Consider the following 23,126-nt stretch of genomic DNA (forward strand, 5'->3'; position numbering starts at 1 on the left):
TGGGGCCTGCGCTGCCTGAAATCACACTTCCCTCTCCCCCCTGCAGTGGGGTCGGGGGAGTAGCCATTCCCTGGAAGGCAGGCAGAGAGTTCGGTCGCTGCTGGGCTGGGATGAAGCATTTGGAAAAGAGTGGCTGTGCTTGGGTCTTACAGCTATGTTGGAGGGAGTCTTGAAAATGTGAACCCTGGTTTCAAAAGCAGAGTTGGGATATTCTAATTCTTAATCCCTTCCCCGCTCTGGTGAAAGCTCTGGGCTGCCAAGGTCCTGCAAACTCACGGAACTCCCAGTTTTTTTTATCCTGCTTCCTGGTCGACCAGAACCAAACAACAAGGGCCAGGAACTCAGTTCCAATTCTCTGTTCCTTGATGTACTGAAAAATGGGAAGGGCAGACAAAGGGGAGGGAAGTGAGTAAAAGTGCCTACCTTTGATCCCTTCCCATTTCACACCACGAAGTTTAAAGATCGTCAAAGATTCGCGGCCAAGCGCAGCAAGGTGGTGGCGGCCACGCTCTTCCCCCGCCTCGCCCCCGGGCTCAGGCACGAGACTTGGCCATGGTCCTGCCAAGAATCATCCAGCAATCCGCAGGCCACAACAGTTGGAAGTCAGCGTGGCACCGGTTGCAGGCTGTGGTGCCCAGCTCCCGAGTCACAAATGCCCTGGCGGAAGGGGCAGCTGGGAAGTTGGTGGCGCCCCGCGGAAGGCCATGTGTCAGAGAGCTCCAGCCCGGACCGCTGACCTCTGCCAGCAGTGACCTTGAAGAACGTGCAGCGACAGGGCAGCTTTAGGTCCCATTTCTTAGAGAAGCCAGTTGCTGGAGCCTGTAACTCGTATGGGACTAGAAAGTCCAGGAAGCAGGCACCGCACCCACGTACTCCTGGTAGGGGCCAGGGGAGGGGAGTGGCAGAGGGACCTCGCGCCAGGCAGCAGGGGAATGAAAGTGGCGGTGACCCGGGGACCGCATACTGGGTCCTGGGCTTCCTGCCAAGTACACGCTGCAAATTACCTAATCTCATCCTCACGGCTGGATTAGGTAAGGAATGGCCTCATACCTTCTACGTAAGGAAACCGGCTCGTGGAGGTCAATCATGGTTCTTTGTAAGGGTGTCGCCAGACTAGGAAGGCAGGCCGTCGGACGCTGGGGCCCATGCTCCTAACCGCCCTCTCCCACAACACTCCCAGATGAAGGCACTTAAAATACTGAGACTTTGGGGGGCATTAAATCTGATGTCACTTTAATGGTATGTGGAAGGATATAGGGACTTAACTAGGAAAGTCAGAGGTAAAGAGACAGATGTACCTACTTACCCCTCCTTGCTCTGGTCTGTTCCCTCTGCCTCATCTCTGGTCCTGGGACGAGCACCTTACCGCCCCAACAGCAGAGCGACTGAACGCCCAGGCTTCAGTATCTTCTGTTTCAAGTCCAACTTTAACCCTTCTCAGCTGTGGGACCTTGGACAAGATACTTCTAGTCCATCTCCTGACCTACCTCTCATGAGCATTACATGACAGAACCCATGAAGCCCCGAGTGTGGAGCATTTTCAGTGCTCAGCCCCTCAGGCCACCACCTCCCCGTCACCTGCCCCCCTGTTCTAGGAGTGGTGGGCTCGCTAAGTCCTGTTCCTCCAGTCGCGCTGGCTCTGAGCTGCCCACGAACACACCGGAAGCATGGAGGCTTGTTGACCGGCACTTTTATTGAGAACTATATAGTTTTAAGAACAAACCACAAAAATAATTCTGCTGGATTGGTTTCTGTGATTTTGCAGTGAAGAGCCTAGAATGTGAGCAGCCCGCTAACTTCCAGACTGATCAATGACCTTCTGTATCCACTTCTTCAGGCGGAACACGTGTGTGTAGAAGCCATATTTTCCATCCCTGTCACAGCCTTCACCCCATGACACGATGCCCATTTGATACCAGCGGTTGTTAAAGGGGCTCTGAGGAAGAAACATGGGGTTTCCAAGAAGGTGAGTCCAAGGCATGGCAGCAGCACCCTGTCAGGCAACTATTTCTGAAAACAGTCCCTCCTAACTCACCCCCAACCCCCGGAAGGCCTACCCACCCTCCTAGCCTTTAGCGACGCTTACCTTCATGACAAAGGGCCCCCCACTGTCGCCTTCACAGGCATCCCCTCGTTTCCTTTCACTGGGCTTGAAGCCTGGGGAGAGAACAGCAGTGCTTTCACTGCACAGCTCACCTCCCACCACTCCCCTTGAAGAGACCTAGGTGGCGAGTGTCCACTCGACCCTCCGTGGTGCTCTTTCACGCCCCACTTTCTTATCCCCCGCCCCATGCAATCCTTTAGCATGGGGCCTCTCAGCTCCATCTTCAACATGCATCCCAGCCCAGCCACTTGTCACCGCTTCCACCCCTCGTCACAGCACATGTAGCTCTCCCCTGAACTACTGTCCCTGAATTCTACTCCCCCCCACGTACAATCCATTCGCCACCCAAAGGCAGAGGACTTAAAAATACGTTAGACCCACAGGTGGCTTGAGGATAACGGCGGTTGCCTTTAACCAGAATCTCCCCACATGCCCTCCATAAACAGTAAGGAACAACATGCAGAACAACAAAAGCTACACACCCACCCCGTCACCATCAGCACTGGAATACAGAGAATACCCAAACTTCAAATCAATACATTGTGCATCTAATATTAACACTTATGTGGCGATGAGATATGAGTAGATGAGTAGACATATCTACTAGAAAAAAGAAGTGGGTGCAGTTGAATTGGAATCTTGTAAATGACCCCAAATCTACAAAATGACAACTGAATAGATCCATACCAAGATACTGTAGGAAAACAAAAAAATAAGACTAAAAAACAGCTAACAAAAATTCTCCCCCAAAACACAACCATGAAACAGAAAAAACCTATAACTGAATTAAATTTCCTCAAGCCGATTTGTACGATGTAACAAAACGCCTTGAATCAGAAATCCAAAAATTAAAAATAAATGGACAAAACAATAGGAAGAAATGCAAAGCAGAAAGGGATTGAAATGGAATTCAGACCAAAGAAGAAATCTGAACCTCTCAAAAAGAAAAATAAAACCATGGAACAAAACTAATATTTATGACATAATCCAAGAAAACGTCACAGAAATAAAATAAGATTTGAAGGTGTATGCTGAAAGGAGCCATACTAGGTAGTTGACAAAACTGACCTGAAACACTCCACTCTGAGACAGAGCCCAATAAAACTTCAAAGATGAAGGAAAAAGCCTTCAAGGCCTCCAAGCAAAAGAGACCAAATACCTTACAAGTTCCAAAGAATTACACCAGCATCTGATTTTTCAAAAACTGCAAAGTAACAACAAAGCCATATTTTTTTTAAAAAAATTGAAGGAAATGTAAGCCATGGATTTTATATGCAGTCAAGCAGAGCTTAAGGTGTCAAGACAACAGAAAAATAATTATAAACACATAAAAACAGGAAATTCTACACCCATAACTGTTGTTGAAGCATCTACTAAACGGCAAGCTTCATCCAACCAAGAAATGAAAGCTTCAGCAAAAGGACTGATTAACTGTTCTGACAAGTAGAAAAAAATGCATCTAAAAATATCAATGATCTTGAAAGAGGAAAGTAAACTCCTTCACTGCTGTGTAGCCAATAGGTGGGAGTTAACAATTAAAAGGTCATATATATAAAAGGAACTAAGGGCATTTCAAAAAGGTAGAAGCCCAAAGATAATCATTAGAGCAAAAATATATAAATTTAAAAACACAAAGAAAACATCGCATAGGGAAAAAACAGAGCAAATGAAACATAATACATGTAATAATTACAAAATAATATGAATATTAATTCAATTATATCAATAAATATGAATGGGCTTAACTCACCTATTAAAAGAGGAAAAGACTTTCAGTTTGCCTCGCAAAAAGCAAGACCCAACTATGCTAGACATAACAAAGTGATTCATAGAGGCTCAAAGTAACGGAATGGACAAAGGTATATCAGGTTAATGAGAACAAAAAACAGTGCGCCTGGGTGGCTCAGTCATTGGGCGTCTGCCTTCGGCTCAGGTCATGATCCCAGGGTCCTGGGATTGAGCCCCACATCGGGCTCCCTGCTCCCCGGGAAGCCTGCTTCTCCCTCTCCCACTCCCCCTGCTTGTGTTCCCTCTCTCATTGTGTCTCTCTCTGTCAAATAAATAAAATCTTAAAAAAAAAAAAAACGAAAACAAAAAACAGAACAGAGATGGTGATCCTGAAATTGAAAATAATTTGAAGTATACTTTTAATGCTAAAAGCCACAATTCACAACGAATAAATAACAGTTATGAATATCTGCACTAAACAGCACAGCAACCACATTTATAAAGCAATTCAAGGAGACAGAAATACATTAGCAGAATTTAACACAAACTCTGTATAAGACAGATCAAGTGAACTGAAAAAAAAATAAGGATATAAATGACCTAAACGGGGGGACACCTGGCTGGCTCAGTTGGTGGAGCGTGCGACTCGATCTTGGGATTGTGAGTTCGAGCCCCACGCTAGACGTAGAGATTACTTAAAAATAAAATCTTTAAAAATAGATAAATTAGGGGCGCCTGCGCCTGGGTGGCTCAGTCGTTAAGCGTCTGCCTTTGGCTCAGGTCATAATCCTGGGGTCCCGGGATCAAGCCCTGCATTGGGCTCCCTGCTCAGCGGGAGGCCTGCTTCTCCCTCTCCCACTCCCCCTGCTTGTGTTCCCTCTCTCGCTGTGTCTCTCTCTCTCTCAAATAAATAAATAAAAATCTTAAAAAAAAAGGGGGAGGGTAAAATATATGTGTGTGTAAGCTCATTTGTGCAAAAGGATATACAGGAAGAAAAAAAAACCCCTCAAACTACTGAGAATGGTTGACTGTAGAGCCCAGATGGAAATGGAGTAGAAAGGATGGGGGGTAGCAAAAGCATAGAAAGGAAAAGAGAGTGTCAGTTCTCCAAGTATACCTCTTTTAAAGGGTCTGAGTTTTAGACCCATGTTAATACTCCCAAAAGAAATAAAAACAACAAAGATGGGAGGGGGACCCCAAATTGAATATAATCAGAAACAACTTAGCCTAACTGTATTTTAAATAAATAACACAGCGAAGGTGGGGGGGAACTGACCCAAGTTCCTTTTGAACACAGCATTTCAACTATGTACAGATGCTAAAGACAGAAACTCTGTGAAGAAATGCTGAGCACCAGTGAGTAGGATTGTTCCTCACAGTGAGATGGATGGGTGATTCTGAAACAATGTATTCTAGTAAGGATCCAGTAAGCTTCTAGATGATGAGTAACGGGAGTCCAGTTTCTCACTGTCAATAGAGAGTTAGAAATATGGAAAAGGAGAAGCTAAAATTAATCCTGCTGGATTGCAGTGGGAGGTTTCAGATATAGAAACTGATAAATGACAAAGAAAAATCGATCTAGATGTCACCGTATGCATCGTACACATATTTTCTAGATCTGTCTGCTGAGAGGACGCAGAAGCAGTAACACCCCAGTAACAATGTGCACACGTAGCACCCAGATTGTGGTTTCTAAACACCATTCTCCACTAGCAGGGAATCGGAGAACATCTTGCTGTGCCAATGTAAGAAGGTACTCAGGGAACAACAGGGACATCAAAAGTCACAGAAGCCAGGCTGAGAGGACTCCCACTGGCCAAACCTGGATAATTTGAAAATCAAAATAAATGATGATAGTAGCAGATTATAACTCTTAGAATAAAGACCCGTGAGTCCACACTGATAGAATGAAAGGAGAGGTCTTCCTTCCTTCCAATGAAACCATAATAAACATAGAAGGAATGACAGAATTGGAAAATCACCATTTGGCAGCCCCCGGAGCTGGGAGAACGGTTTGATGGGAAACCGATGCAGAGGGTCAAAGCTGCTCCCCACAAGATACTTACAAACAAAATCTCACAGCGAGAAAACCACCAGATGCAGACACCACCTTAACCAAGAGGTCAGAGTTAATCTCCCCAGTTATGGTGAGACATAAGGACAAAGGGACATCATGGGCCTTCCCTTAAAAGGACACAACCTCACTTGGCCTGAATCTGATCACAAGGAAACCAAAACCTTAGACAGACCAAACAGGGCCAAGTGACAGGCTCACCGGGCTGCACTTACGAAACCTGTCAAAGTCATGGAAGATAAAGAAGGACTGACGACTACAGGCAATGTGTGATCCTGGACTGGATCCAGATGAGAACACTTTTTTCCCCTTTGCTACAGAAGACATTACTAAGTAGGACAACTGGAAGACACTGGAATAGGTCTACAGATTAGATAACGGTATTGTATCATTAACTTCTTGATTTTAACAACTGCACTTGCTATGTAAGAACATTCTTGTCTGGATAGACTCATGTATGTGGGTAACAAGGCATATGTACAATTCACTCTCAGACAGCATGTGTCTCTGTGTGTATTGACACACACAAAGTGCAGGGACAGAATCTGGATGACCGTATACAGGAATTCTTTATATTATTTTTGCAACTTTTCTGTGAGTCTGAAATCACACTAAGAAAAAATTTTTTTAAGTAAGCTCTACGCCCAACATGGGGCTTGAACTCATGACCCTACGATCAAGAGTACCATGTTCCACCAACTGAGCCAGCCAGAGCCTCATACTAAAAAATTTTAATTTAGACCATCTATTCACCTCCCCCCCGCAACCCTCCCAAATTCCCTATCTCAGTAAAAACCAGAGGGGCGCCTGGGTGGCTCAGTCGGTTAAGCGACTGCCTTCGGCTCAGGTCATGATCCCAGGGTCCTGGGATCGAGCCCCACATCGGGCTCCCTGCTCAGCAGGAAGCCTGCCTCTTCCTTTCCCTCTGCCTGCCCCTCTGCCTACCTGTGCTCTCTGCCTCTCTGTCAAATAAATAAATAAATAAATAAATAAATAAATAAATAAATAAATAAAATCTTAAAATAAAAACCAGAGTCCCTCCAGATCCTAAAAGAACTGCCTATCCTCTGTCTAGCCCACCTCCCTCCCCTCTACTGCTGCCCTGCCTGTGTTTACTGCACTCCAGCCACACTGCTGTTCCTCAGACACCCTAAGCAGGTACCCACCCCAGGGCCTTTGCATCTGCTCTCCCTCACCCCGGAGTGCACTTGTCCTAGACTAGCTCACTTCTTCACTTCTAGTCTCTTCTCAGAGAGACCTTCTCTAACCTTGTCCAACCAGTCTATTTATACTGCCCTGTCCCCATCTCTCTCTCTCCCCCTTACTCTGCTTCATTTTCCTTTCTGCTACATTCTACATCTGTTTATGGACATTCCCTCCTAGGAAGGAAGGTCTGTGAGGACACAGGCATTGTGTTTGGGTCCTTGTAGTAAATACTGACCACAAAAGGCATTCAATAAATATTTGCTGAATGACAAGTAACAAGGCTTTTCCCCCACCCATGGCCTCATGCTGCTATCTGGACTCACACGGATCGACCACTTAACCAGTGACTAGCACCATGCCTAGCACCTTACTATATACATACTATCTCATTTAGCCCTCACCCAACCTCATGGAACAGAGACTTGCCTCTCCATTTTAGAGAGGAAGAAACTGAGCCTCCGAGAGGTTATGCAACTTTGCCCAAAGCCACTTGGCTTATAAGTGACCAGACCCAGGACTTGAACGGGTTTGCACCCTTCACGTGTCTCAATCCTCCCGCCCTCCCCGCACCCCGGCCAAGGCCCAGACACGCCCAGGGCACTTGCCAGCACAAAACATGTTGTCGGTGATGCGGATCCGAGTGGAGGCCTTGCACACCTGCCGCTCCACAATGGGCAGGTTCACCACCTGCAGGACGCTGGGCTGCACCTCGGCAACGCTGGACATCCACATCTCCTTCAAGTTGCCCCAGCCAGTCACCCGCCCTTTGTATCCGGCGCGGAGCAGTCTTTGTGGGGGGGAAGGAAGAAGGACTTCGTGAGCCCCGACGCCTCCAGAAGTCCCACCAACACCCCGCCCCAACACTGTCCCTTGGAGACCAGAATCTCAAACGCTGGCGCAGAAAGAATTTCTGGGTTCACTCCAAGCCTCCCCACCCCACCCCACCCCCAGCCCCAGGCCTGGAAAGGGGAGTGTCTGTCGGGCCCAGAACCCAGAACCCAGCCCAGGGCCACTACCGGCCGCCCTGCACCCCCCCAGCCCCACCTGACTGCGGTGTCCTTGTCAGGCAGGCACACAGGGTGGATGTAGTTGCTGAAGGTGACGGGCTTCTTGAGCCTCAGCAAAGCCACGTCCCGGTCCAGGTTCTCCCTCCAGTTGTACCTGGGGTGGATGGAGATCTTCTCCAGCATGGAGATCCTCTCGATACTCCGCTCATACCTGTGCAAACAGGAAGACGGGGGAGGCTGTAAGCCACCTGGTGGAGGGCAGCCAGTCCCTGCCTGCCCTCCGGGTCCAGGAATGGGGGTGACCCTTGGGCCACCCTTGAGGGGAGAGGGCTGCCTCCGGCCCTGACAGCGTCTGCAGGCCTAAAGCTGTTCCGGGCTTCGGAGTCAGAGAGCCCCGGCGGGTCGGGGAGGAACGCAGGCCGGAGCCCTGGTCCAAACTGCCTCCCTTCACAGCTCACACCCGGGCCGCGTGCTGGTGCCTGCAAAGGAGCTAGGGGTGGCCCAGGATTTCACTCTCTGCGAAGTCTCAGTTTCTCTTTCCCCGGCTCCAAGCCTCAGTCCTGACGTGGCCAAATGGCCTTTCCAGCCGAGACTGCTGGGTTTTCTACTGTGGGGCATGTACAGACATGTCCCCCCAGAGCCACCAGAGCCCCTCCCAGTCACTCTGGAGGACTCTGACCCCTGCCAGACATCCACGGACCCCGGTCCGTACCTGGTGCGGGAGTGCTTGCCAATGCGCACCAGAAGGTCATTCTCGGTGAAGTTCTTGTCCCAAGGTGGGTACAGGAGACAGTGGGCAGCCGTGAGGACCCAGCGGTCACTGATGAGGCTGGCCCCACACAGCAGCTCCTGGGGACTCTTCCGGAATAGCATCACCTGCCTGGGAGAAAGAGTGGGAAGCATGAGGAGCTGGGGGGCTGGCTGCCCCTCCACCTGCCCTAAAGTAGAAAGTCCCAGGTTTAAGCGCAGGACAGAGGTGCCTGCTGGGCCCAGAACCCAGCTTGACCTGGCTGCCCTGGCCGACTGCGGCCTCCACATGACACCGAGAGGCTGCCTCCTGCTTTCTGTAACCCTCCCCAGCTTCTGCAGGTCCAGAATTTGCACAGCCTGGCATAGCTCTGGGGTCAGAACCCTTAAGCTCTCTGGGCCTCAGCTTCGCCTTCTGCATGTGAGAAGCAACACCCCTAATCCCAGAGGGGTGCCACCTATCACCATCTGGGAAGCCCAGGCCTGTGAGGGAAGGGCGGCCCCGGCAGGGGACCCAGGGGGCCGCCCCCACGACGCACCAGGGCGCGAGGCCAATCTCTGCGTCCCAACCGTCCACGATGCGCCCGTCGATGTAGGAATCCAGAAGCTCGTGTTCCGTTTTGTCCTTCACCGACCTCTTCTCGAACAGAGGCCGCAGCCCACAGTCTGCACAGCAAGCCGGGTGTGAGGGGCCGAGCTGTACCCCGCGCCCCCCGCGCCCCCCCGCCGCCCCCGCCGCCTCACCTGCCTCCCCGGCGCCAAAGGTCTTCTCGTTGAAGAAGGGTTGGAACTCCTCTTCGCCGGTGCGTCCCTCGATGGGCGCGTCCGGGTCCTCGGCCAGCCCGTCGCCCACCTCCTCCACCGGCTCCTCTGCAGGGAGCAGGCACGGCTGGGGCCGGGCCGAGCCAGCCCGCGCGCAGCGCCCCCCCTTCCCCGCCCCCAAGCACCCCGGGAGGCCCTGGAGGCCCCTGGGTGAGAGCGCAGCGCAGGCGGCCTCGGGAACTCGGGGTCCGGCCTGTGCTGGTTCAGCGGCGCGTGGGGCCAGGCCAGCCCGGCTGCCCGGAGACCCGGCTGCAGCGGACCGCGCCCCCGGCGGCGGGGCAGCCCCGCCCCCAGGCCCCGTCCCCAGCCTCAGGCCCCCGCCCCGCCTCACCGCAGTAGTCCAGGTCGCAGTACTCGAAGCCACCGGGGTCCTCCGACACGTAACACCACGCGCCCTCCTCGTCCCCGTCCGGGTTGCGGCAGAAGTTCTCCACCAGCGGCACCTCAGGGTTGAAGTCCTGTTCCTTGCTCAGGGCCTTGACCTGACTGCTGGCCCAGGCCAGGCAGGGGGACCCATGTGCGGTCACCGCCTGGCGACCCTGGTAGTACCGGCCACGCTCAGGGAGGCATTGCTCCGATGCAGGTGACAGATTCACCATGGAGCCGCTGGTTCGTGGGGTCAGCTGCACAGTGACGCCCCCCCGGCCTGGTGGGTGGGGAGGCAGGGGAGCAGAGTGGGTGGGGTGGGACCACCGGAGGCCAGGGGGTCAGGGTTTGACTCCCTGCCTTGCCACCTTCTTCCTATGTGACCTCAGGTAACTTGACCTCTCTGAACCTCACTTTGCTTGCCTGTAAAAGGGGTGACTGATACCATTCTTGCAGGGTTGAGAGATTTAAACAAAATACACACTGTGTCTGGTGCATCATGAGGCAGAGATAGCAACTCGGTTTCCCCTCCTGGGCTATCTGTAATCTATTGGTAGTGACTGCCTGGAGTTTTTACAGAAGGAGTCTATTTTTATAGGGGCACAGCAGGAGAAGTAGCTGGGATGACTGAGGATGGCTACATGCGCAGAAAGTCAATTTCAGCAGGACTGCCCAGTGTGGGGGTGGGCAGGCTTGGTATATGGTAACTGCTTCTGTTATCCTGACTGGTCACTTGCTATAAGCCCAGTCCCAGGACCAAGTATTGGGTCCAAGAGGGATGCATGGAGGACCAAGAACACCAACCCATATTTGGTAGATTGATTGCTGGTACTAATTCTTTAGTACCCCCGCCTTGATCCACCTCCTCTGCCCCATGGTTGTATAGGCAAAGGTGTACTTCTCCGCCTGCTGGCTTTGGTCTTGAGCATGTGGCTCGCCCTGGCCAATGGAACGTGGGCAGAACGGATGCATCAGTTCTGAGCCCAGGCCTTGAGATACACTGTGTGTCTCTCAATAGTTTTTTGCCTCGGCCAAAGGGAGATGGTGCCTTTCAGCCTCAGCCCCAGGATAAGTAATGTGGAGCAGACCAGGACCCAACCCACACAGGGAGCCAAGCTCAGCTGGAGCCGTCGCTGGAAGCGGAACCAGCAGCCAAGCCCAGCCTACAGCAGTGGCCACCCCAGACACAGGCGAGCACAGCTGACATCAGCTCAGCTGCCCAAGCCAACCCTCAGACACAAGAAAGAAATGCTTATTGGTGTAACCCCTGAGCTTTTGTAGCTGTTTGTGATTTTGTGGGGTTTGCAGCATTATTGTGGCTAGAGCTCACTGACACACCATGCGAAAGAATAATGACAGCATCACGCCGGGCCGGGCCATATGAGGTTTGCTCTGTGGTGCTCAGAAAGGGGCACGTCGACTGAAATAGTTAGGGAGGGCTTCCTGGAGGGAAGAGGGCCTCGAGCAGGAAGGAAAACATATTTGGAAGGAGCCACAGCCTGGGTCACAAGGAAGCAAAGCCTGGGAAGGCAGGGGGATTCCAGCTCTCTCTGGTCTCCTGCCTTCACTGACCCACAGGCCCAAATATGTTGTAAATGACTAACCCATGCCTAAAGGTAGCCAGGATCAGGCCCTATGGAGACCCCTGAGCCTTGGCCATCAGCTGCCCAGCCCTCCCCAGCTCACCGCACACAGGGATGCTGCACTCCTCCTTCCGCACGGTGGGGTCTGTAGTATAGCACCAGGGCCCAGTGGTGCTGCCATCCGGGTTACGGCAGAAATTCTCCTGCAGGTCGGCCCCAGGGTGGGTGGTAGAGTTGATTCTGGAATAGGAAATTGCTCAGCAGAGGCCATACCCCCTGTCCAGTGTCTGCCAGCCCATATTCTCAGCCCACTGGCCGATAGCCCATCACTCACTCAGGCTTGTGTGGGTAGCGACTCCCCCAGAGCTGGCACTCGATGCCTGACCGGGTGAAGTTCACGTTCCCTCGGTAGTTCATGCCCAGACCTTCAGCGCAGCTACCTGCAGAGACCCCAGCCCCAGTCTCTTACCCTGAGGCCCTGCCCCTCTCTCACTTAGCAAAGCCCTGTCTGTCCACCTCCTCCAAGCTACCGCTGCTCCATGACGCTTAACCCACATTTCCTCAGCTACCTCCTCTGTACCCAGCCGTTCACCGATCTGTCTCACAGCACTCACCAAAATTCACTGAGTGCCCACCACCCATGTGACAACTGTGTGTCAAGACACTGTGCCAGGCACTAAGGACATAGGGAAGAATAAGACATAGTCAAGGTAGGTCCCTGCCCGCATGGAGCTTATAGTCGGTGGCTCCTTGTGGCCAGTAGGATGACAAAGCGAACACGGTCCTTCTAATCTGGCCCTGGTCTACCCGTCCTGTTATCAGAGATCCTCGTGTCAGGGTCTTTGCACAAGCTGTTTCCTCTGCCTGGGCATGCTCTTCTGTTTGCTCATCAGTGCATCCCACAAATCCAGGTGGAACTCTGCTGCTTCTTGGGGGGTTGTCCCTGATCCTGCCAGCAAACTAAAAGCTCCTTCTCCTGGCATTGTCTTGGCACCTGGAACAGAGCTTTTCCAGCGATCACACTGATATTTTGTATTTTTGTTTCCCTGTGAGATTGGGAGCTCCTTCATTCTCTTAGAATCCCCAGCACATGACACAGTGCCTGGTACATAGCAGGGGTTTAGTAAAATTCCTGTTGAATAAGTTACTTAACAAATAAAAGGATGGAAAAAAAACAAACAAAAGTACGTTAAAAAGTGGTTAAAGTGTTACTGTTAAGAGCTGGGGTCTATTGTTATCTTAAAGGTGTATTCAGAAGACTGCGGAAGTGGGTGGAGGCTCATCGCAGGCTCCGCAAGGTGATGGCATTTGAACTAGTCCTTGAAGGACAGGAAAGTTTGCAGGAAATGGTATAGTTGTTCCAGGGGAAGATGACAATGAAAGCAAAGGCCAGGAGGCAGACACATGTTGGCATGTTCAGAGAAGTGCTTGCTGTCAGAGTAGCTGGGCGTCTGGGCCCATGTTTTGGTGCAATGGTAGATAAGGCCAGAAGGGAAGGTTGAGGCCAGAACCTGCCAAGTCTGCCCGGCTAAGAATCCTGTGCTTTATTCTGGAGGCACTGGGGAGCCACCCAAGGTTCTGAAGAATGAATGTGACCTCATCAGGGCTCCGCCCTGGGAACACAGGGAAGACTGACTGGCGGGGACTCGCATGAGAATGAGGCCTTAAATATGAATTCCTCATCCATTCATGCATTTGTTCCTCCAACATGAATCCTCTTCCTCACTGCCGGGCACAGAGTCAGGTGCAAAGGCGTCCTTGACCGCAGGAACAGAACGGCAAGGTCAGATGCCGGGCCACAACTCCTAACCCACCCCACTCTGCTCTTCTCCCAGGCTGTCTGCTCACACCCTGCCCCCCACCCCTGCATCGGCTCCTCACCTTCCAGACATTCAATGAGCTTTTCTCGAGGTTTCCTCACCGACTCACAAGCTGGAAAAGACACAGAAACACTTTTGGGATTGGGGTAGGGACAGGAGGGGCTCAAGTAGGGGGTGGGGGACAAAGTGTAGAGACAAAGAGATGGACAGATAGATCGAAGGAAGGAAGGAAGGAAGGAAGGAAGGAAGGAAGGAAGGAAGGAAGGAAGGAAGTAGGTAGGTAGGTAGGAAGGGAGAAAGGAGGGAAAGAGGCATGGGTGGAGGGATGGATGGCTGGATGGACCAGAAGATTCTCCAGAGTAGAACATTCTCTCATTGGGGTCCCCAGGACTCCGTTCCAGGAGCAAACCCTTCCTAGTGCTCACCTGTGTACTTGGTCCAGAATACTTCCTGAAAAATAAGAGCCAGCATGAGGGTATGGCATATCCTGTTTCATTTCATTTTGTTTTTCAGTAGACTTTATATTTTCCCCTCATACTTTTCTCTTTCCCTTACCCTGGTCATGCAGGGGGCAGGCTCTGGGGAGGTTTGTGGTAGGTTCTTACTTTTGTTTCCAGAAGCCCAAGCCCACTGAGGAGAGGAGTATTTGAGGAGAGGGGAGCCCCCTGCCATCCAAGACCAAAAGGGTTCCCATAGGTGGGCTAGATTGAAGAACGGGGGGCATGGGGCCCAGGCAAAGCCCTGAGGAAAGGCTGCACAGAGCTCTTGGAACCCTGAGGCCTCGCCAGAGTCCCACACCCCACAGTAGCAGCAGGGCTGAAGCCATGAGGGCCGGGGCCTCCAGAGACCCCAGTGCAGACAGACATCAGAAGATGGAGGAGCCCCCGATGACCTGGAGCCTCACTAGGCTGCCAGACCTTGACATAGCCCTGGTGTCTGGGCCTCCAAGAAGGGCTGAGGTCACTCATCTTGGCAGCCCAGTGAAATGAGGCCCAAGAGGACATTAAGTTACTGACAGCTGAAGAGCTGGGACATTCCTTGCGGGGCCCACCTGGGAGGACCTTGCCCACCCCTCCCCAACCCCGACCCAGTGCGCAGCCCAGCCCTCACCGTGGCGATGGAAGATTCCAGGGCCTCAAAGGCCTCCTCATAGCTGCACTGCTCCTCCACACACTCCCGCTCCAGGTTCCCCTTGCGCAACTCCTCCAGAAAGCCACTGTTGGCGCGTCGGACCCGCTGGAGCACCGAGAGCGCTTGCTGAGGGGCCAGGAACACTGCAGTAGGAGGGGCGTGGGACAGTGGACTCCGTGAGCCAGGCGGTCTTGGCCACCGTGGGGGCCGGAAGCAAGCCTAGCCTGCCCTCCCGACTTCTGAAAGGGGACGTCTGGGATGGTGGCAGGACCCAGAAGGCTGCCGTCGGTAGCCCACTCGCTCCCCTCCATGCACTGGAGAGCCCACTCCCCATATGGCAGGAGAGACGCAGTGCATCCACACCTGAGCGCCCGACTCCTTCCCTCAGCTGTATGCTGTAGGCTGAGACCCACGCGGGCGTCAGCCCTGTTGTTCTCGGTCCAGCCAGGAGGCCCCAGCCCGTGGGCCCATATCCCAGCCTGTCAGCCTGTCCCAGCCTCCGAGCCCCTCTTACCATGCTGGCTGGGCACAAGGCTACACAGGACAGCTAGGGCCAGGCAGCCAGGTACCCAGAGGCCTCGGATGTGCGCCATAGTGTGTCAGCTCCTGGGACTCTGAGGACTTGTCCTGACCACTCTGGGTTAATGTTGAACTAACATGAAGAAATCAGCCAAGAGGGAGAGGTCAGCAGGTCAGGGCCATGGGACTAGTGTATAGATAGTCCACCCTGCCATCCAGGAAGACAGGTCCTCTTGGGACCAGGGACAGATGGTCTGGGAGGAAGTCACAAAGGAAAGGCCAGTGTAAGTAACCACCATCGTCCAGCCCCTCCCTCCTGAGATATGGGCCAACTTGGGCTAGTAGGGTCACAAGATCTTCCTGAGGCTGCTTCCAGTCCTAACACATGGTGATGATTGCTTTGATCTCTGTGAGCCTCAGTTTCTTCATCTGTACAATGGGAACAGTACTTTGTTGTGAGGACTAGAGGAGATTTTGAATGTAATGCCCGTGAAATGTAGTAAGTGCTTAACAATCAGTAGGTATATGGATATAAACCAGTGGGGAGGTTGATGTAATCACAACACACAGATCTGAGAAAGCTGAGACCAGGGTGCGGCCAGAGGAGAGCTGCCTCTCAACCACTTTCCCACCTGGGAGCTGGGGAGGTGTGTCCATGTGTAGTGGCTGCTCAGGGGGAGGAGCCAGGCCCACGGCCTTTGAGCCTCTGGTCTATTTTCTTGCACCTCCTCGGACCTGCTTCTGGCCCCAGAACGGGGACCAGCCCAAATCCTCGGGTCTCCTCGGCAGGGCCCCTCCCTCTCCTCCTGCCTGCCTGTCCTGAGCCAGGCCTGGAGTGGCCACCGGTCCTACGCTGCCCCTCGCCCAGCCCTGCTCCCATCCCTCCCCCATTTTCTGTTTGCATTCCACAAGGTAAATATTAGTCCTGGGTCTAATTAGGACAGAAGGACAAAGAGCAGGAACACAGGGATCCCGTTTTGCCATCCTTCAGGCCCAGCCGTATGGGTCTAGACCACCATCACGTAGAGTCTGGGAAGATCACAGGGCAGGGAGAGGGTTTGCACAGAGCTGGGGCTCAGGACTCCCACGAATCAGCTTAATTCCTGGGTGGCCCAGTTCATATATATATATGTATATATACATATACAAACATACAAACATATATAAACATATATATATATCAATATATATATTCCACTTTTTCTATATATTTTTTAACCCAAGGTTTAACTTACATTCAGTAATGTTAGAACAAATCCTGTGTTTAAGTCACATTTTTATGCACATGCCCATGTAAACCACCACCAGATCAACATTTTTAGCCCCAGACTTCTGCGTGTTGTCCCTAAGATCGCCATTACTCTAACCACCGTCACCCTAGACCAGTTTTGCCTATTGTTGAACTTCATCGAAATGGAAACCTACAGCATATACCTGTTTGTGCCAGGCTTCTCAGATTGTGTGTGTCATGTGTGTATCCGCGGTCCATTCCTTTAAAAGCTGTGTAGTATCTCATTGCATGACTATTTATCCATTGGATACCTGTTGATGGGCATTTGGGTTAGTTTCCTGTTTGGGCTGCCATGAGTAGTGCCGCTACAAATAGTCGTGTACAAGCGTAGATTTGCTGGGTCATAGGGCAGGCATATGTTTTGCCCCAGTCACGGACAAATGGTTATCCTGAGTGGTGGTACTAGCTTACACCCCCACCAGCAATGCTCGAGGGTTCTAGTTGTTCAGATCCTCACCAACCCTCTATATTGTCCATCCATTTCACATTATCTATCCTGATACACGTGCAGGTGTCTCGTTGTGGTTTTAACATGGATTCTCTGTTCACTGAGGGAGTTGAGCCTACTTTTTTTTTTGGCTCCCGAGAAGTGGAGGAGAGGTGTGGCTTCCTCCTTCCTGTTTCAAGACAGGTGATCCTCTTTTTTTCTGAGGACCAGCTGGGGCCAGTGCTGAGTCAACCAGGAGAGGGAGAAAAGGCAAGAGCAGAGGGTGTTGGCCAGGAGCACAAAACACACAACACATGGCACTTCTTCTACTGAGGGTTCAGGGCCCCCTTGTTCCCTCACTGTCAGAACTCCCCCATCCCTACAGACAAGCATCACAGCAGAAAAGAGAGCACCAGGCCTGGTTTCACCATCTATAAGATCAGAATTAGAACAGTATTTGCCTCGCAAGGCTGTTGAAAAACTCATACTGGCCTCTTTGCAGACTTGTTGAGCCAATGGCATGCTCATGCGCAGGTATGACCACTAATAGGCGTCTTGGGCCATGTCTTCATCAAGCTATTTGCAGACAATATTCCAAAGCAGAAAACTTTGGTTCTCTAGGCCCTGGGAAGATACCTGAAGCTTTCTGCTTAGATTTGGTTCCTGCTTTCCCAGACTTATGCCTGCATTTATGTGTTGGGGTGATGAATTCACACATTGTGGCACCAGCGGCAAATCCAATTAGCAGGGAGAACTTTGCTGATGAGAACTTCATTTTGAAGACTCTGGGTCCCGACATCTTGTCCATGGCAAATGCTGGACCCCACTGAAATGGCTCCCAGTTTGTCATCTGCGTGGTTAAGATGGATAGGTTGGATGGCAAGCGTGGGCTCTTTGGCAAGGAGAGAGACAGCACGGATATTGTGAAAGCCACGGTGTTTTGTGTCCAGGAATGACAAGACCAGCAAGACTCTAGGCCATTCCGATAAATTTGATTTTGTGTTTGATGTGATCTACACCATTCCTTTTGTCCCTGCAGAAGCACCCCCAGCTCTCAGAGTTTTGTGATCTTTGGGTTCTCACTTGCTGCAATTCTTTGGAGTCCATATATCCCTGTCTCCCTCTATTCTAGTTGGATTAAGAGTTAAGTTTATCATTATGAAGTAAATACTAAGCTACTCCTTCAAAGCCTTATGTTTGTAAAGTATCACAATGCCTGCCACACAGAAAGCACCCAATAAACACCACTATTACATATGAAACAGGAAATACACAATGCTGCCTGTGAAGGGCTCTTCCTAAAATAGTGAAACTGAATTAAATGAGCCTCTAAATTTAATTACTCGTTTATAGGAAATACAGATGATAAAGGAATAAGTTAGCCACCACCACAAGGAATGATGGACATTTAGCAGAACAAATGGCCCCAGTCTCTCTGGCACATTCATGACATGGAAATAAATGGGGTGGGTGGGAGAGACTGTTCAGGATAATAGAAACCAAGGAGACGGACGCCTGGGTGGCAACCCAGGCTTCAGGGTTCACTACAAGCACCCCAGCCTCTAGCACCTGTTCTTCTTGGAACCCTCTGAACCCAGTGGGTGCCATGCAACTGAACACGTCCTTCTTGCTTCTCACCCCAAACACATGCCTGCACACTGAAAGCGGATCACGTTTCCTCTAAGCACAAGGTGATAATGAGAGGTTGCAATTCTCCCAACAAGTTGGCGTCAAACAAAATCATGGGTAAGGCCAATGCTATGTTGTAAAATGAAGCTCTGTAATCACTGAAAACAGTAAAATTATGTTCCAAGACAGAATTTCAGAGCTGGAAAGAGAGTCAGGTATCATTAAATCCAGACGTTTTGAAGCCTAGGGCTCTGTGCATATACTAAGAATGGCCTTGTCCTTCTGCATATCTTTTTAAACTCTCAAAAATTGCAAATTTAGGGGCATCTGGGCGGCTAAGTTGGTTAAGTGTCTGCCTTCAGCTCAGGTCATGATCTTAAGGTTCTGGGATTGAGCCCCGCATTGGGCTCTGCTCAGCACAGGCTGCTTCCCCCTCCCTCTGTGCTCTCTCTCAAATAAATAAAATCTTTAAAAAATTATAAATTTACCCTAAGACAAGAATAAATTTTTCCCTTTTTGGCTGAAATTAAGTCTTTTGAGGTGGTTAATTATCTTTTTTCCCCTCAATCCAGTCAGCATTTTAAAATGAGTGAATTTCTCTCTCTCTCTGGCAAATAAATAAAATCTTTCCAAAGAATTTTTAAAAAGGAGTGAATTTCTATTTAATCAAAAGCTTTTAAAATATAGGATCCAGGGCGCCTGAGTGGCTCAGTCGGTTGAGCGTCTGCCTTCGGCTCAGGTCATGATCCTGGGGTCCCGGGATCGAGTCCCGCATCGGGCTCCCTGCTCGGCGGGGAGTCTGCTTCTCCCTCTGACCCTCTTCCTTCTCACGCTTTCTCTCATTCTCTCTCTCTCAAATAAATAAATAAAATCTTTAAAAAAAAAATATAGGATCCAGGGGCGCCTGGGTGGCTCAGTCAGCTGAGCGTCTGCCTTCGGCTCGGGTCGTGATCCTGGGGTCCTGGGCTCGAGCCCCTGCTCAGCGGGGGGTCTGCTTATCCCTCTTCCTCTGTCCCTCCCCATCCCCCCCAACTTGTGCTGTCCCTCTCTCTCAAATAAATAAAATCTAAATTTTAAAAAGGATCCATAGAAGAAAAAGTTAGCAAAAGAGCTCAAGGATGGAGCTGAGATTGGGAAGCAATGATCTGGTTCTATTTCCTCATGTCACTATGCGGAAAGGGAATCTCCCAGGTGGGGAGCTAACTGATCAAGGTTGTCAAGTCGGTGATAGAGCCAGGACCAGGCCTCAGATTCCTGCCTCTCAGACCATTGCTCTTCCCCTCGCATGACCTTCATCCCTTGGCATTCTGCTAGAGTATAGCCTCACTGTTCTATGAAGCATACCCAGGGCACATGCACCCAAAGTATGAAACTACTGTGCATGATGCTGACCTGCCCCAAACAAGTAACACCTAGAGGAAACATGCAAGCACCTTAATCTTGTCTTCCAATTTAGGAGGGCTGATTGCAATACTACTTAATGACCAGCTACAATTTATTAACTGTTCACCACGTGCCAGGTACATAGTACTGATGAGGTAGGTACCATAATTATCCCCATTTTATGGATGAGGAAACTGAGGCAGAGAGAAGCCAAGTAACTTGCTTGAGTTTATGCAGTCCACACCTGAACCTGTCTAGAGATGGAGCTCTTTACAGTTCATGCTGCTGCCTCATTTACAGGTCCCTAAAAGTGATTCAAATATTATTCTATTGTAAGGTTTTCTCATACTGTTAAAGTTGTAAATGGGAAAGAAGATCCTTTTTTTTTTTTAAGATTTTATTTATGTGACAGAGAAAGACAGCAAGAGAAGGAACACAAGCAGGGGGAGTGGGAGAGGGAGAGCAGGCTCCCCGCTGAGCAGGGAGCCCGATGTAGGGCTCGATCCCAGGACCCCAGAATCATGACCTGAGCTGAAGGCAGACACTTAACGACTGAGCCACCCAGGCGCCCGGGATAAAAGATCCTTAATCTCCTACACCTTCTGATGTTTGGTTCAGCAGCTGTAGGCACCGCAGTTAAACCTGCCTCCAGGTTTAAGGTGTCCAGCAACATTTTCATAGCACCTTTGCCCTAGAGCAAGCAGTAGCATTCAAATTCAGTAATCTATGCACCAAACTGTTAAAAGTGACTTTATCTTTGGGGGGGGGAAAAGTGGCTTTATCCAGGGGTGGAGGAAAGAAGTAGGGAATAAAGGGACTTTACCATTAGGATGAACAAGAATTATTTTGACATCAGGGGAAGGTATTTCCTCAATGAAAAAATACTGCAGAGATCAATCTTTTCAAGAACAGTCACTGCGTTTTAACTGGAAGAGCACTAAATTAGGGGTCGGAAGACCTGGACCCTGTCCTCGTTCTGCTACTCTCTGGTCTCAGGCCTTGGCAATGACTGCTCTCGAGGCGCCCACATCCTCCTCTAACATGGGGAGCTCGCACAGTGCCCCCCCGATGCCTGCTCACAACTTAACCACAAGTGCTGGAGAGCAGAGGCTCCCAAACCACGTGCCTTTGGATTTGTTGGCTTGGACCCGACCCTGCTCTGCATCACGTAGGGACAGCCTTAATGGAGAGAAAAGTTCGTGTGTGTGCGGGATGGAGCAAGGGGGTGCGAGCATCCCAGGTTTGGGCCTAAGGAGGGTTGTGGGGTGTGGACAGGCCTCCCCAGCAACCCAAAGCATGCCCACCTTGCCTACACAGCTCACTACCGAGTGAGGAGTATGTCCTTTGCTGCACAGCTGGGGATCGTGTGATGAGAATGTCCCCAGGATTCCTAAAACCACTGGGCGCATGCTGCCGGCTGAGCAGCCCTCTGAGCTGGCACGACCCTGCCTGAAGCAGGAGCTGGGAAAGAACAGGACCTACCACGCCTCACGCAGGATCCAAGAAGCAGGGCTGGCTCACTCAAAACTATTAGCAGCTATTTTTCAGGCTTGGGATGGTATGACCTTTCTCTCCACAGAGCGCCATGACTTCCTGCTGTCCTCCCTCCCCATGGACAATTTCAGAATGCTCTGTCAACAGGTTATTCAATTGGGTAGGTGCTGGGTAAATGTCAGGGGCAAAGCAGGAGACATTGGGCTGCCCGTGACGTTGTGATCGAGTGCCGCGAAGTCAGAGAACACCCCAAGTTTCAGTCCTGGCTCTGCCAGTTACTGGCTGTGTGATCTCGGCCAGCTACCCACCCGCTCCGACCCGTGGTTTCCTCATCTGTGACACAGGGATCACAACACCTATTCTGGTGCTGTGAAGAAGGAACAAGAATCTAAGTTCTTCCTCTCTTGACACCTACTCCTCAAAGCAATCCAATCTGGCTTCCAACTGCCCTCACTCTGCTCAGTGGCATCACAGACTTCAACCCTCTCGACAGCAGTGGACGTTCTTGCCCACTTCTTTGGTGAAACGCTCTTCTATCCGCTTCTGTGACACACACTCGACGGGTTTTCTATCCTGTTGGATGCAGATTCCGTGTCCCTTGCAGAGCCCCTGTCCCCTATGTGACGCCGGAGGGCTGGGCCATGTGGATGTTGGCCCGGCCCCGCCCCTCTGCTCACCTCCCTCCTTCGATGCCCAGCTAGCCACTAGCATCTGTCGTGACTCTCCCTCTACAGCAATTTTCTCCCCACTCTGCCGACTTCTGACAGCTTGCTTGTGATCTCTACTGTTGGCGCTTCAAACTCAGCCCACCCCCAACCAGAATACTGTCTCTTTCCCACCCCAGTGGCACTTCATGTACGAAGTCAGAAACCAGGAGTCAGCTCTCCCTCCTTCCCGCAGTCCATGAGTTCTGTCACTTCTCTCTCTCAGAGAACGTATCTGCCCCAAGTCCTCACCACGGCCTGCAGGCCCAAGCTGCCCTCACCTCCGTCCATCCTCTGCTGTGGCCACTCTGCTCCTTGCTCTTGCTTGAACCCCCTGGACCTTGCCAGTACTGTTCCCTCTCCCTGAAATCCAGCTCCCAGACATCAATGTGGCTCATCTTCTCCATAGTTTGGGTCTCTGCTCCTGCTCATGTTATCACAGGCCTTCCCTGACCACCCTCTGTAAAATCACGCTCCCCCCTTTAACCTCTCCCCCTGCCTTTTTTCCACTGCATTTGCCATCATCTGACATGTCTTGTTTATTTCTTATTGTTTATTGTCTCTGCACACCAGGCTGTAACTCTGGGAGAGCAGAGACTGTTTCTATGCCATCTCCCTAACTAGCATGCAGGAAGTGCTCACGTGTTGGATGAATGATTCCATTTCTCTGCATTTCTACTGCTACAACCCCACTGCCCATCCCCCTGGCAGCCTAATGACTGATTTCCCCACAACCACACCTCGACAGCCAATCCATCCTTTGGTGGTCTCTTCAAACACAAATCTAGTCATGTCATTCCTTCTCAAAACCCTTCAAAAAGCTCCTCAATTCTGAGAATAAAGCCCCAACTCTTGAAGGCAGGCAGGCGTGACCCGGCCCCGCTCCCTCCCCTTGCTCTCTGCCCCAACCCCAACGACCTGTTGCTCACAGCCCCCCGACTCTCTGATCACATGGCTCCCCACAAGCAGCCCCCGGCGCCTCCCCCTTCCCACCCAGCAGATCAGGCTGAGATACAGGGCTGCAGTGCCGGGGTTAACAGCCTTACGCCAGCATGAGACTGTGAGAGTTTGTCTTGGCTCTGCTACCTACC

General features: G+C 51.2%; 1 protein-coding gene across 2 annotated transcripts; it reads right to left on the reverse strand.

Annotated features, from left to right (window-relative positions):
• Positions 1–1,673: 1,673 nt before the first annotated feature.
• Positions 1,674–22,906, reverse strand: F2 (coagulation factor II, thrombin). 2 transcript variants are annotated; one of them, XM_028111196.2, is made up of 15 exons: positions 16,542–22,906; positions 15,103–15,240; positions 14,568–14,731; positions 13,883–13,907; positions 13,519–13,569; positions 11,972–12,077; positions 11,741–11,877; positions 10,020–10,334; positions 9,611–9,736; positions 9,406–9,532; positions 8,832–8,999; positions 8,157–8,330; positions 7,718–7,899; positions 2,087–2,157; positions 1,674–1,936 (listed from the first exon to the last, which is right to left on the reverse strand). In XM_028111196.2, exons 2-15 carry the CDS (start codon positions 15,179–15,181, stop codon positions 1,793–1,795), a joined length of 1,869 nt encoding a protein of 622 aa, XP_027966997.1. In that variant the 5' UTR covers positions 15,182–15,240; positions 16,542–22,906; the 3' UTR covers positions 1,674–1,792. The 2 variants fall into 2 exon arrangements, with proteins under 2 accessions (XP_027966997.1, XP_027966995.1); XM_028111194.2 differs by having other exon boundaries at positions 15,103–15,361.
• Between the last annotated feature and the right edge of the window lie 220 nt (positions 22,907–23,126).

Source organism: Eumetopias jubatus, unplaced genomic scaffold (genome assembly GCF_037043125.1).
Source record: "Eumetopias jubatus isolate StellerSeaLion01/CBP00866 unplaced genomic scaffold, mEumJub1_p1.0 scaffold_13, whole genome shotgun sequence".
Taxonomy (NCBI): Eukaryota; Metazoa; Chordata; class Mammalia; order Carnivora; family Otariidae; genus Eumetopias; species Eumetopias jubatus.

What these genes read in the sequence shown, in the direction of transcription:
- F2 (XM_028111196.2), bottom strand. Translation starts at nt 15,181, where the DNA reads ATGGCGCACATCCGAGGCCTCTGGGTACCTGGCTGCCTGGCCCTAGCT. An exon ending in CTTTGGCGCCGGGGAGGCAG is followed by an intron (nt 9,533 to 9,610) that starts GTGAGGCGGCGG and finishes CTTGCTGTGCAG; the next exon opens with ACTGTGGGCTGCGGCCTCTG. An exon ending in GAGATTGGCCTCGCGCCCTG is followed by an intron (nt 9,000 to 9,405) that starts GTGCGTCGTGGG and finishes TCTTTCTCCCAG; the next exon opens with GCAGGTGATGCTATTCCGGA.